Raw genomic sequence first — 14,673 nt, 5'->3', positions numbered from 1 at the left:
TTTCTATAAAGTTAGACATTCACATACCCAATTACCCAGCAAGTCCTCTCTAGGTTATTTACCCTAAGAAAAATGAAAGACTTTTACAAGAATATCCACTGTGTCTTATTCACTGCAGCTTAAAGACCAGACACAACCCAAATGTTCAGCCCTGGGAGAATGGATTAAAAAGTTGTGGTTAATTCATTTAATGTTACTACTCAGCACTAAAAATTAAAAAAGTATCAACAACATTGAGGAACATTAAGACATTATGTTGAATGAAATAAAGTGGACAAAAAATACATACTGTGTGTTCCCATTTACATGAAGTTTAAGAATTGACCAAAGTAAGCTATGGGGCTAGAACTCACAAAGGTAGTTGTCCCTGCTGTGGCGGTGAGGTGAGGACCAACTGCAAAGATGGAAATGTTTTATATTTGGTTTGAGTGTTCATTACAGAGGGGTATATGCTTGTCATTGAACTATACCCTAAAATCTGTACATTTTACCATATGCAAATGAAATCTCAAAAAGCATTCAAAAATATTTTAAGAGGCTGGATATGAGTGATTCACATTTTCTTCTGGGTGGCTTAGATTGATTGATCTTTGTGTTACCTGAAGCTCAGTCTGCAGGATTTGCTGTTTAAGAACCCTGGAATCCCAGGCTTGAGTGCAGAGGTGCGCCCAACCAAGCCCCTCCCAGGCAGGCCAGCGTAGCCAGGCAGCCCCACAAGACAGCAGCACACCAGATTGGCAGGGCCTCCCTGATTACCTTCCTTATATCAACCCTGACACCAGCTTAGCCATCGGTGCAGTAAATTTCAGACATATGCCAATTCTAAATTACTCAGAAATTAATACCCTACGAAGCAGGATTGCATAGGGAGGAAAGAACACAGGATAAGGGTCCAAAGTTTGGAGTTATATTCCCAGTGCATCTATTCCCAGGCCCTGTGATCTTAGGCAAATCCCCAATTTTCTGATCGTTAGAAGATGGGATGACACACAACTGCCCAGGCAACCTCCCCAGGCTTTGAGGAAGAATAGCTGAGAGGCATAGATGGAAGCCTGCTATAAAATGCAAAGCTCCATGTGAATTTATAGTACTATTGCCGCTGTTTTATTCAATAGCCTGACTCCTACCTCCCTCCCTACACACGCATACACCGTGACCTATTTTTGAAAACTTTAAATTAAAACCTTTGTCAGGGATGCCTGGGTGGCTCAGTCATTAAGCGTCTGCCTTTGGCTCATGTCATGATCCTAGGGTCCTGGGATCGAGCCCCGCATCGGGCTCCCTGCTCAGCGGGAAGCCTGCTTCTCCCTCTCCCACTCCCCCTGCTTGTGTTCCCTCTCTTGCTGTGTCTCTCTCTATCAAATAAATAAATAAAATCTTTAAAACCTTTGTCAGAGGTAGAGAAATATTAACAGCCAAGTCTGTTTCTTTCAGAAACTGTGGAGAAATGCTGGTTCACGGCTTCTCAAATTCACTGTGGGTCCCATCCACTTGGATATACAGACAATCAAGATTCGGATATCACTTTTAACCTGAGCATCAGATTTTTTTTTAAGATTTTATTTATTTATTTATTTGAGAGAGAGAGAGAGCACATGAGAGGGGGGAGGGTCAGAGGGAGAAGCAGACTCCCTGCTGAGGAGGGAGCCTGCTGCGGGACTTGATCCGGGGACTCCAGGATCATGACCTGAGCCAAAGGCAGTCACTTAACCAACTGAGCCACCCAGGCGCCCCATGAGCAACAGATTTTAACTACAGACCCTTTCCTGCTCCCAGTTAGAAGACGAAGCCCCTGCCTGCTTCTCTCCTCACTCCTTACTAATGCCAGGCAGGACCTCACACTCCTCTTTAGAAAGTAAACCCTGAGAGCCAACTCACCTGCTGGCGAAGGTCAAGGCCAAAGCTGTGGCCAGGTGAGGCATCAGCCGAAGGGTCTGTGTTTGGTGCTCAATGATCTTGACTTCTTCCTTGGCTTTAGGCCCAAACTGCCTCTGGCTAGAGAGAATTAAGCAGACAGAATTTTTACCAAAATTCAATAGGCAACTTCATTTCCTGAGCTAAACATGTCAAGCAGCCATTTGCCTTTTAAATACTTCAGGATACAGAATGCCTGAGTCTCCTAAAATGTGGTTAAGATAATTAGATATCAAAAGTTTCTTAGGACAGTCCAACAAAAAGCTTTTCAGCTCTTTTGGAAATTAATCTTCCCACCATGGAATATTTTTAAAGCAGCCTATCTATTTAATTAACACACAGAGTAATTTTTACTCCTTAACATTTACCTGGCATTTTATGTTCCAAGTGCCCTGTGATCATTAATTATTCAGCTTTTAAGTTTGTGACATAATTAATAGGACAGGAGCAATATCCTAGGACATATTTCAAAAGGACATTCTCAACAATAAGGGAACGCTAACCCTGGTGCTCCTGTCAGATTCACAGGCAGGTCATTACTTTCAGCCCACCTAAATCCCCCCTGCAGTTCCGCACAGAAAGGTGTCCACATCCTGCCTTAAATCCTGTGCTTTAGGAACAGCAGCTGTGTTTTGCTCTGAGGCAGTGGTACCGGGGTGAATGAAGGCCTTCCTCAGAGCAGTTCATGAAGTGGCGTGGGATTACCCCCACAGGCAACACCCATGGACTAATCCCCCAGAATCCCTCGGCAGCAGACTGCAAAGAGCCGGGCCTGTCGGAAGTCACCCCCTCCCCAGCCCTTTGAGGCTCCACAGCCCTGGGCTTGGCAGCCTCCTATCTTTGAACATCTCTGACCTTCATACTGATTTTTGAAAGAACATCTCACACACACATGCCTGCAAACACACACACACACACAGATGCGTGCACATACGGGCACGCCCACACAGGTACACACGGTGCTCTATTATCCACCAGGCAGAGCAGGCTCGTGCTTCAGGCACCAGTGAAGTGAGGACACCTATCTATCCCTCACGAGGAGAGATGGGAAACAGCAATGCTTAAGAACGTTTATATTTGATAGACTTTCTTTAACATAACTTGATGCTTTAATATTGTCTTTATTTGTTCTTAAAAGAAGGACACCGTGATCTTCTTAGTGCACATGATGTCTAGAATTCATAGTCCCTGTTGTGTGGGTGGGAGGGGGTAAGGACACGCATGACCAGAGGCACACCCAGGGGCGGCTGCTTTCGAGCTTTATGAGCGCAGGCTTGTTGTCTATGCGCACAAACTTCCCCAGGCGCAGTCTAACCACCCCGCAGTTGGTTGTACCAAGTGCCCTGTGATCATTAATTATTCAGCTTTTAAGTTTGTGACATAATTAATAGGACAGGAGCAATATCCCAGGACATATTTCAAAAGGACATTCTCAACAAGGAGGCAACACTAACCCTGGTGCTCCTGTCGGATTCACAGGCAGGTCATTACTTTCAGCCCACCTAAATCCCCCCTGCAGTTCCGCACAGAAAGGTGTCCACATCCTGCCTGAGGATCACTCCCCAGCTTGGCCCTTGGTCCATCCCAGGGTTCTCCAACGCCAGTGGGGCATGGTGCCAAATGAGGCCTGACAGCCTGTAGGGAAACCTCTCAGCTTCTGCTGGAATACTGAGAAACCAGTGAGAAAACACAGATCCAACAATGGCATCATCCTGACGTCAGGTCATTTAAAATTCCATTTGTCCGCACTCTCTTAACTTCTAATTTTGAATGCTATGTTTATCCTGTAGCTTTTTCTATGCTCGCCGAGGCTAAAATTTTGTGTACTGAAGGTGTTCACTGCCACACGAGACTCACTCCTCTGGGGGACATATACGCACCTGCTCTGTGTCAGCACCCCTTTAGGCTCTGGGTGCCCACCAGGGTCAAGGAGGCCAAGGCCCAGCCATTGAGCTCACAGCCCTGGACAGAGAGAGAACTAGACCAGGTGACATGGCAGGAGAGCCTTGTCTGTACCGCCCCCACTCACCCCCCTCCGTCAATCACCAGTATTTCCTAGTGTGCTGCTAGAAGGAACTTCACCCACACAGCCCCAGGTATGGCCTCACCATACCTGATCACAACACCTTTTAGTTTTGGTTTTGCTATAAAATAATTACAATAGCAATACTGCTTTAGACAGCATCCCATCAAATTTTCTGTTTTTATGTGTGAAGTGTTTTGCCTTGGCCCCATACACAGCATGAATGAATGAATTTTGCCAATGAAGAAGTGTAGATGAAGCACAACAGAGTGGCTCACTTACGACCTCAGGGAAAGTCTTCGGATGCCAGATCTGACCCCTGACCTGGTGTGCCTCAGTTTCCCAATTCAGGCACACCTTCTAACTGTCCCATTTCCTCTTTGACCCTCATAGTTCAATTAGGATGACAGGTGCAGAGCAGAAAGAGGCCACCAGGAGCCCATGTGGCAGGGCTCAGGCCTTTTCTTGTGCTGTTAGGGAGGAAGGAGTTTCGCTAGTGAGTTGCTGCAGACTTATCAGGCAATTTCACAAAACTCGGGAGATTACACAAGACTCTGAATCTCCAGCTTTTCTTGAAAACTAGGAAGATCTGGCAATTCTGGACCCCATTCCCATGATCTGATCCACTGGAGCTCAGAAGCTGCTGACTCCTCCATTTGGGGCATGGCTGTTCCCCAGGGTCCCCAGAGCCCTTTCCGCTCGCTGACATTACCTGCAGTCCTGGGAGGCACTGAGTCTTCAACCCCTGCCACAGGGGATTTCTTTCTTTCATCCACAATAAATTTACATCAGCATCCTAACCTGTTAATTAAGTTCTGGGATTATGATATACGGCCAGGAATAGGCATTCTCTATGAGTCTATGAATTCATTAACAGAACTAGAGAGCAAAACAGAACAGCTCTGGCCAGCTCATACAGCATGAAATCCAAATGCTTCAGCTTGGCATTCAAGAGCCTACTTTGGCCTTACTTGAGTGTCCCAACTGTTTTTCCTGCTAAGCCCCTTCAGACATTTCCCGTCCCGGGCCTCTGTCCAAGCAAGGCACTCAGCCAACCTCACTTGGCTGCCACACATCATATTTTTGGTGGCTTAGCCAAACGTCCTCTCCTCCCATTGACACTTTCTCCCATTCGTGACATGCCCCTTCAAAAACCAAAGCAAACCAATCAAAGCAGGAAGCCACTTCTCCTCAGAATGCCCTGAGCATTTCGCCTGTTGTTCTTCCCCCAGGGGAGCACTTCTACCTTTCACGCTGGTGTCATGTGCAACCTGTACTGACCACATGTTTTGATGCATTGCTTTCTGGAGCCTTCCTTACTGACCCTTGAGGGACTGGCCCTCCCAGGGCCGGCCAAGGCCTACGGAGAGCAAAGGGCTACTCCGCCTGTCCATCTTTCCCATGCAAACTCACCGATCCAGAGCCCACATCCCCAACCACCTCCTTTGCCTTTTACTCTGGGCCACTATCCCCCAGGGCTAGGTACCAGACAACAAGGGACAGCCCTTATGCTTCAGAACCTTCTGAAATTATTCAAACTAGCCAATCCTAAACCTGCTTAGCCTGCTTGCCCCTCCTTCCCCATCCTTTCTCACAGAAACCACAATAAAAGCTCTTGTCCATGTTTCCCCCTTGCTCCTGGCTCTTCACCATCCCTGGTGCGTCCCCATATGGCCTTGCATGGCCTGGCACACCCCTTCCTCTTGGGAACTGTAACAAGCTATCTTTTCAATGGCGGTCATCCCCTGATCTGTTGGCCTCACCATACCTGAACAACATTAAGACCTACCGGGCCAGCCTATTCGGTCTTGATGTGCCCCAGCTTGGCTGGGTGTGTGTGCTCAGGAAAGAGAAGGCAAGATGACAGATGGAATGTCCCACCATCTCCCAGCAGTTCCAACCCAACGTCTCCACCCACCCACCATTCCATGTCTCCTTTGAATGTTTACTTAGAGATGTCCCAATAAAAGGCCAATGGTCAGACACTGGAGTGCTGAGTGGGAGTCAGCAGGCAGTTAGGACAGGGATGGAAGAAGCAAAAAAGATGAGGAATCCACCCCACCCTTATGCCCAACAGCCCACCCCACTGCTGGTTTGGTTTGTGTTGTTTTGCTGTTTTTTGTTTTTGTTTTGTGCCAGGAACTAGAAGAAATGAGTGCGCAGAAGGCACACAGCACCACCCACCTTCCCTCCCTGTCTCTGGCCCAAGACAGTGACAGTCCCCAAAGCTTTGAGCTGAGGGTTCCCTCTGGCTCCTCACCCATCAGATGTGTTCTTTGGCTTCCCCAGGACAAAAGTGATACTAAAGTCTAGTGACCCTTCTCTTGCCCAGAGATGCAGCCAGAGGTCATCCCTGTGACTGCCACTATCAGCCTCCAAACTGGCAGCCTGGCTCCAACAGAGGCAGCAGAGAGAGGGGGCCTCAAGTCCCTGTGCGCTGAGAGGGCGTGGCCAGTGCAGACACCCTGCCCTGCCGCTGTGTGGTCACCCTCCTGTTTACGCTCTCAGACGCAGCAACGGCACTGAGGGTCATGATGGTCCAGGCCCGACTTCTGGTTGCCAGCGTCCTGGCAGACTGCCCTGAACCCAGCTCACCAGGCTGTAATCCCTGCAGCTGGCCAGCAATTACTGCCGGCCAGACCTTTTTACTGCTCCAGTTTATGATCTATATGGGCACAATATTCTTCCTGTCCTTTTCCGCCGCTAGGTTACTATTTTTCTTTAAAAACACATGTAAAGGCTATATTTTTCTCTGTAATCATAATTTTTATTTCAGTGCCAAAAAAGCCTCAAAGTCACTGAGCTCAAATTTTTCATGCTCTTTAAAAACAAAAAGTGATGCATGTGCACACAGCAACATCCAGGCGAAAATAAAGCCGCAGTTCAGGGAATGCTGTGAATGATGCCATTTAAAATTATAGATTTGAAAAGCTATTTCTGGATTCCAGCAACTCATAAGGAATAGAGGAAACATTTATTTTGGGTTGTTTTATTTCATTCCCACTCAATTTTGAACACGGCTGCTTAAAGCAACATTCATGGAAAGTGACACGGCTATTAATCACCAATGCAGCTACTGCACGCGCAGCCTCTGGGGGAGGCCATGCTGCCTGCCTTCCCATCTCCCTCTGGTCTCTTCTCCCAAAGGAGGCCAGTGACCTACTAAAAAGATAATTGCTTCGCATGTTCCCTGCTCTGCAGCATCATTGCCTCAGTCCACTCTGAATGACATCCAGTCAAATTGGAAGAAGGAGAGGAGATTTGTGGCTGGGCCTCGCCCTTGACCCTGAGACTTCTTGGTATAAGCTGGTTCACAGGCATCCCTGTTGCCAGAAAGAGGAAGGACAAAACCTTCCTCCCTCACTGTCAAAGTGCTGACCTCTGCAGACAAAAGCTGAGCAAATTCCTGGGCCCAAGCCACACTCCCTGTGGCCACCTTTCCTCATTAATCTCGGCCCCAGACAGGCTTCAAGGGAGCCTGTGAATGCCCCACAGATGGACCACTGCACCCCATTCCCACTGGTCCCCAACAGAGACTCTCCAACCCCTCAGAGAGCCCACAGCCCATCGATCCCTGTTTCTCCCCTTCTTTGAGATGCTCCTGGACATAGAAACCCACAGGGAAACTATGTTACAAAGGAGTCTATTTTAATGCCACAGGTTGGACCCAGCAGATTTGGTTCAGCTGTCCAGCCAAGATGTAAAAACCTGGTTTCTTATTATCAAGTAATGTCAGCAGACACCCTGACACCATGCCTCCCCACACCCAATCCCAACCAACCCCACCCTGGGGTCAAGCTTGGGATTGTGGAAGGGGCCTGGCTGCACATAACTCTTGCTATTTTTTTTTTAAACTGAGCATTTAGTTTGTCCTTGGGTTCTGACAAAGCAATCCTGCATTAAAACATCAGGCTCTTTTTTTTTTTTTCCTTTCTCAAAGGTTAACCCAATCAAAACCCCAGGAATATAAAGTCCCTCCCCAACAGAAAACCTGTAGGTCTAAAGTCATGGCCTGTGCCAGGCAGGGACTAACATTAGGCTACCCAGACTGCAAAGACAGTCCACCTTGTAAATTAGCACTGGAAGAGTAGTGCCAAATGGAGCAGGCTACAGAACCATAAGGGATTAGGATCAGGCCATTCCTCCCACCAGTGGATGGATGACCCCAGTGGAGACACCAGAAACCTTTCAGATAAGAGACAACACAAGGCAGAGTAAACCTACAGTGTTGTCCCCATATTTCCATTGAGTGGGCCACTGCCGGCCAACATTATAGTCTTGGATTATAACCATTATACCCTGACCATGAAGGTCCAATAGACAGCCAGGCCTGGGTCACTCTGAATCTGAAGATTGGCTCATTGCAGGTTCTTCCGTGAGGATTCAATGACACAAACAAGAGTGGTTCTGACCGAACACACAGAAGTTCAAACTCCTTCATAATAAACACCAACGAACCTGGCTGCCTCTCACTGAACTTGTTCTTAACCTCTTCTGGTGCCTCGTGCTTGCCATCCTGGGACCAAGTCAACATCACATCACCCCAGGCATCACAGGAGGGGAGGCAGGAGATAGTGGTTAAAACCCAGGCTTTGGATCAGACAAACCTGGTTTGCATACAGACTCTGACACCAGCTATGTTAACCTGAGCAAGTTACACAAACTCGTTGAGCCCATAAGATAAGGCTGACAATGATGGTAAGGACTAAGTGAGATATTGCCCACATGTGTTTAGTACCATGCCTGACACAGAGTAGGTCTTCAAGGCTTAGCTGGTGTCATCATCACAGCCACTACCATTGTCCCAAGAAGGTAATTACCTTCTCCTCTACTCATCCTTGTTCTAGAAAAGTCATTTTAATATTTCCCCCCAAAAGCATTCTGTTTCCTTTAACCCAAACAAAGCAGCAATGTGTTCTGCATCACTGAAATTGTTGTTAAAAAAAAAAAAAAAAGTTATGGCGTGAAGAGAAAAGTCTCTTCCACCCAACCTTAAAGATAATGAAATTGCTGACAGTAGAGAAAATAAGCTGCTTACTGGTGTGTTAGAAAAATTGTGTGTGTGTATATTTGTGTGTGTCTGTGCTTTGGAAAGCATATGAAGCTTTCTAAAAGCACCTGCCACTTTTATGTACCCAAGAACACCAGCCAATTTTCTTCTTCCTGAATTCCAGGGAAGGAAAACAAGGTGGACAAAATAAAACCAGAGAAGCTGGGGTGGGCAGAGCCTTCCAGCACATCAGGTTGCCATAGAAGCAGCAGGTTCTTTCCAGAGTCAATCAGCCTACCCTAGAGAGGAATGTGAATGTTACTCGGATGGTTCCCACACAAGGGAAATTAATTTACTTTTCAGAATAACAGCCTCAGTAATATCTATGAGTGACATGGTGGTTAATGTTAGTCGTCAGAACTATGATTCCTTGAGATCGTTCTTTAAAAAAAAAAATCATATCCTAATGAATGCAAAACAAAATTACAATGGCGGAAGATGTGGAGCCATAAATTATAGCTGAGACTGCCTGGGGTGGGCTAATAATTTCACTGTTGAATTATTTTCATATTTTAAAAAATTATATATAGAGAAAGTCTTCCATCATCAGCACCACTGTAGAGATATTGCAGAAGGCTCCAGCACCTCAGCTATTAGATTGAGGAAGCAAGAGGGCCAACCACTTTGGGAGCCAGCCTCCTCTCCACTGTATGGCAGGTGTAGGGTATATGTACATCCTGCCTGCCCCAACAGCCATCCAGAGCCTGCTGTCATCCTGCAGAGAGCAAACCAGGCCACCACGTATGTGCTAAGAATTCCTTGTCTATATTCTGAGGAATATTGTTCTATAGTTTCCTTTTATTATATTGTCTTAGTTTGGTTTTGGGATCAGGATATGACTGGTTTCATAAAATGAATTGGAAAGTGTTTCTTCCTCTTCCATTTTCTAGAAGAGTTGTATAGAATTATTGTTCATTCTTCTTTAGATGTTTGGTAGAATTCAATAAAATTATCTGGCTCAGAGATTTTTTTTAGGAGTTTTAAAATTACTAATTCAGTTTCCTAAATAATTATAGGATTATTCAAATTGTCCTAAATATTGGGTAAAATGTGGCATTTCATGTTTTTTTGAAGCATTGATCCCTTTTATCAAAGTTTTCATATTTATGTTTACAAAGCTGTTCCTAGTATTCCCTTATTACCCTTTTGACGTTTTCAGTGTCTATAGTAATATCCCATTTCATTCTTAATATTAGTAATTTGTGCTTTCTCTCTTATTTTTTTTTGACAGTCTTGCTAGACGTTTGTTAATTTTATTGATCTTTTCAAAGAACCAGCTCTTTGCTTCATTGATATTCTCTATTTTTCCACCTTCAATGTCACTGATTTCTGCTCTTAACTTTATTATTTCATTCCTTCTTCTTCCTTTCAGTTTATTGTGTTCTTTCTAGGTTAAAAGGAGTGCTTACATATTAATTTGAGGTGGAGCTGAGATATTGATTTGAGACTTTCCCTCTTTTCTAATGTATGCATTTAGTGCTATAGCTTTCCCTCCCAGAACTGCTTTAGCTGTGTCACACAAATTTTGATATATTGCATTTTCATTTCTATCTGGTTCAGTGTATTTTTGAAAATTGTGCTTGAGAGTTCCCCTTTTTACTGTAGTTATTTAGAAGTGTGCTGTTTCGTTTGCAAGTTTTAGAGGTCTTTCCTGTTATCTTTCTGTTATCTAAGATTTCTATTTTGAATATACTGTGGTCAGAAAACAGACTCTGTATGACTTCAATGTTTAAAAATTTGTTGCAGTTTCTTTTATGGTGCATCTTATATGATCTATCTTGGTAATGTTAGGCACTTGAAATGAATATGTACTCTGCTTTTGTTTGGTGAAGTGTTTTATAAATGTTGATGTTTATATGTTTATAAATGTCCTATTGGTTGATAGCATTGTTGAGTTTTTCTATATCTTTGCTGATGTTCTGTCTAGTTGTCACATGAATTGTTGAAAGAAGGATGTTGAAATCTGCCACTATAATTGTGGATTGGTCTATTTCTCCTTCCAGTTCTATCAGTTTTTACTTCTTGTATTTTTCAGCCTGTTGTGTTTTACATGCACATTTAGGATTGCTATATCTTTTTGATGAATTGACTCTTTTTATCATTATTAAATGTCCTTCCTTGTTTTTGGCAATATTAAATGTCCTTTCTTGTCTTTGATAACTTTCTTTAATCTGAAGTCTACTTTATATGAAATTAATAGAGACACTCCTGCTTTTCTTTGGTTAATCTTTGCATAATGTATCTTTTTTCATTCTTTCACATTCAATGTGCATATATGATTATATTTGAAGTGAGTTTCTTACAGATGACATAAAGTTTGTTCATATTTTAAAATCTACTTTGCCAAGTTCTGTTTTTTAGACTTATTTAAACCATTTACATTTAATGTAATTATTAATGTATTAGGGCTTAAGTCTGACTTTTTGTTGTTTTGTTCCCTCTGTTTTTCATTTCTCTGTTTTATTTTTCTTACTTTTCTTTAGATTACTTAAACATTTTTTAAAAATCATTCTTGAGTTATCTATCTGTACAGTTGTTGTTGTTTTTGTTTCCTGATTGGGTAATTTCCATTGCTTTATCTTCCAGTTCACCAATTCTTTGCCCCTTCCATTCTGCTGTTAAGACCATCAACTGAGTTTTTTTACTTAGGTTATTATATTTTTCTGTTCTAAAACTTCCACTTGGTTCTTCTTTGTATCTTCTATTTCTTTGCTTAGATTCTCTATTTCTTTGTCAAGACTTTCTTTTTTTCCCATATTTCAAGTGTGGTTGTAATTGCTGTTTGAAGCATTTTTATGATGGCTTCTTTAAAACATTTTTCAGATTATTCTAACACCTTTGTCTTCTCAGTGTTGTCATCTATTTATTACCTTTTGTCATTCAGTTTGAGATCTTCATGATTTTTGGTATGACAAGCAATTTTTTAATGGAAGGTACATTACATTTTCATGTTATATTGCAAGACTCTGGGTCTTATTTAAACCTTCCAAATTTCTCTGACACTACTGTGGCAGGAAAGACTCATTACTTACAAGTGGAGGTAGAAGTCCAGATTCCCCAGATGGCCTCCACTGACACCCAAGTGATGGTTGAGCTCTTCTTGTTGTGTAGTGGTGGGAGTTCTAGCTTCACATGTAGTCTCCACTGACATGGCTATGGGTGGGGTGTCATTATTGCTGAGTAGTAGTGAAAGTTTTAACTTTCCACTCAGCCTCCTCTAGCATCACTACAGCAAGAGGTGGAAAGATGGGTAAAGGTAGATGTCCAGGCTCTCCACATGGTCTCTATTGACAACACAGGGATGGGACCTGTTTCCTTCCTATGAAATTCCCAGCTCCCTGCTGGCCTTCTCTGATACCACCATGGTGGCAGAGTTGGTGCAACTCTAGGCCCCCCACTTAGCCCTTTTGGCATGTGTGGGGTGGGATCACAGTTCTTTCAGTAGTGTTTGACAAGTAGAACAGTATTGTCTAAAAGTTTTATCTTGTTAAATGTCCTTTTCTGGTCCTTTGGCTAAAGAAAGCAGACTTAGTTGGGCCTTTTATTTTTCTTTTGTTTGTTTGTTCTCATTGGTGTTACTGGGTTTTCAGCTTTCTCAGTATGCAGTCTGGGATATATGAGGCAAAAAAGAACAAGGGAACTCCCCACTGTGTCATTTCTCAGGTCTCAAGATCCTAGTTGGTCTGCTTTCTTGTCTCCACCTTTCAAGGTCTTTGTATGTTTGTTTTATGTGTAATGTCCAGGCTTTTCAGTTGTCCTTAGTGGGAAGATTAGAGAAAAGTACATCTACTCTATCTACCAAGAAATGTAAAGTCCTATTGCAAGTTCCTAAACATGACATATTTAGATTTGAAATTCAGTTAAAAGTGTAGTAATTGACTGTAACACTAGATTTATTTAGCTTCCATATACATAAAAAAGACAGAGACAGAGAGAGAAAGATCATGCATAGATGTTAATATATAATATAAATGTCATGTTTCCTCCAATAAAAAATCCCTTAAAGATGTACTGCTAATTTAATAATAATCTATCTATAAATAAGGAAATACTACATGGTTAATGTGTGCCAAAGTGCAGATACATTAATGTCATAAAAAAATAAAATGAACAGGTATGTGTGCTGTAATCAAGGGATATCTCCAATGCATATTAATATATTTGATTAGTAATATATATGGAGAGTTCTATATCCTGATTTTCTGTTTACTTAATATTTCACTGTATGCAACTTTTCATGTTATTAAATATCCTTGAAGTCACAATCTTTTTTTTTTAATTTTTTTAAAAGATTTTATTTATTTATTTGACATGGAGAGAGCCAGAGAGCAAGCACAAGCAGGGGGAATGGCAGGCAGGGGAGAAGCAGGCTCCCTGCTGAGCAAGGAGCTTGACGTGGGACTTGATCCCTGGACCCTGGGATCATGACCTGAGCCGAAGGCAGCCGCTTAAACAACTGAGTCACCCAGGCACCCCTTGAAGTCATTATCTTAATGATTATTTCCTTAGGGCAACTTTCTAAAAAAATAGTACTGGATTGAAAAATGTGAACCTTTTTTAAAGTTCCTGTAACATATCACCAACTCATTTTCCAGAAGGATTGTACCAATTATTATTTCTTCTCCCAGTGTATAAGCTTGCCCATCTTATACATTTCTTCCAGATCTGGGTATTGTCCTTTCAAAGTCTTTGCTAATTTAACAAAGTAAAAAAATTATTTCATTTTAACTTGCCTTCTTTGATTACTAATGATTTAATTAGTTTGTTTACATATTTATTGGCTGTAGTTAGGTCTTCTTCAAATAGTTATAGATGATATACCCATTTATATACTTTGATATTAGTATTTTTCTTATTTATTTATAGAGGCTTTTTATATATTAAGGAAATTAAACCACTGTCTGTCATATTTGTTTAGCTATTTTTCTACTGTGTCATGTTTTTAACTTTGCTTTTGAAACATGTACATCTCTAAATTTTTATATAATCAACTTAGCACTTTTGCTTTGTTTTTTGTTGTTGTTGTTTTTCTATTTGGAAGGTTTTTTTAAACTACACAAATGAATGAGTCACCTTTTCCCTTCATCTATGCTATTTTGTGCTTTATTTCAACATTAGAAATAATCAGAGGTGAGAGATGTAGGTCTACCCCAGTGGGATACAGGAATAAATCTACCAACATAGTTAACTGTAGCAGGTGCCACTAGGCTGACCCAAGAAGGATCTATGAAGGTGAACTAACTCTTGTTCATATATGCTTAAAATAGCCATTCCCTGGTCCCAGACAATTCCCTTGATCTTCCTCCTTCCAACTGACTTGGCAGACAAGTCCTTGCTTTAACCTCTTTCCCACTTCATTCTTTAATCTGCCAGGAAATTAATGCGAGGCCTGAGCCTCTCTAAACACAGTGTTTTCCAGGCATCCTTTTTCTTTCTTTTTTTTTTTTTTTTAAGATTTTATTTATTTATTTGAGAGAGAGAGAATGAGAGATAGAGAACACGAGAGGGAAGAGGGTCAGAGGGAGAAGCAGACTCTCTGCTGAGCAGGGAGCCCGATGTGGGACTTGATCCCAGGACTCGAGGATCATGACCTGAGCCGAAGGCAGTTGCTTAACCAACTGAGCCACCCAGGTGCCCTCCAGGCATTCTTTTTCATCTTTGATTCTAAAATTGAAATAATAAGTAA

At 42.6% G+C, this 14,673-nt stretch overlaps 1 protein-coding gene across 1 annotated transcript in view; it reads right to left on the bottom strand.

Annotated features, from left to right (window-relative positions):
* Positions 1-14,673, bottom strand: part of ACOXL (acyl-CoA oxidase like) — a 315,844-nt gene that overhangs the window by 181,837 nt on the left and 119,334 nt on the right. The window contains exon 11 of the mRNA XM_021697716.1: positions 1,879-1,995. Within this exon, the coding sequence (XP_021553391.1) occupies positions 1,879-1,995 (117 nt within the window). The remainder of the gene's footprint in view (positions 1-1,878; positions 1,996-14,673) is intronic.

The sequence above is a fragment of the Neomonachus schauinslandi genome, chromosome 10 (genome assembly GCF_002201575.2).
Source record: "Neomonachus schauinslandi chromosome 10, ASM220157v2, whole genome shotgun sequence".
In the NCBI taxonomy this organism is placed as follows: Eukaryota; Metazoa; Chordata; class Mammalia; order Carnivora; family Phocidae; genus Neomonachus; species Neomonachus schauinslandi.
Note: the sequence above shows the minus strand (reverse complement) of the source record. Positions and strands in the feature narration are given on the sequence as shown.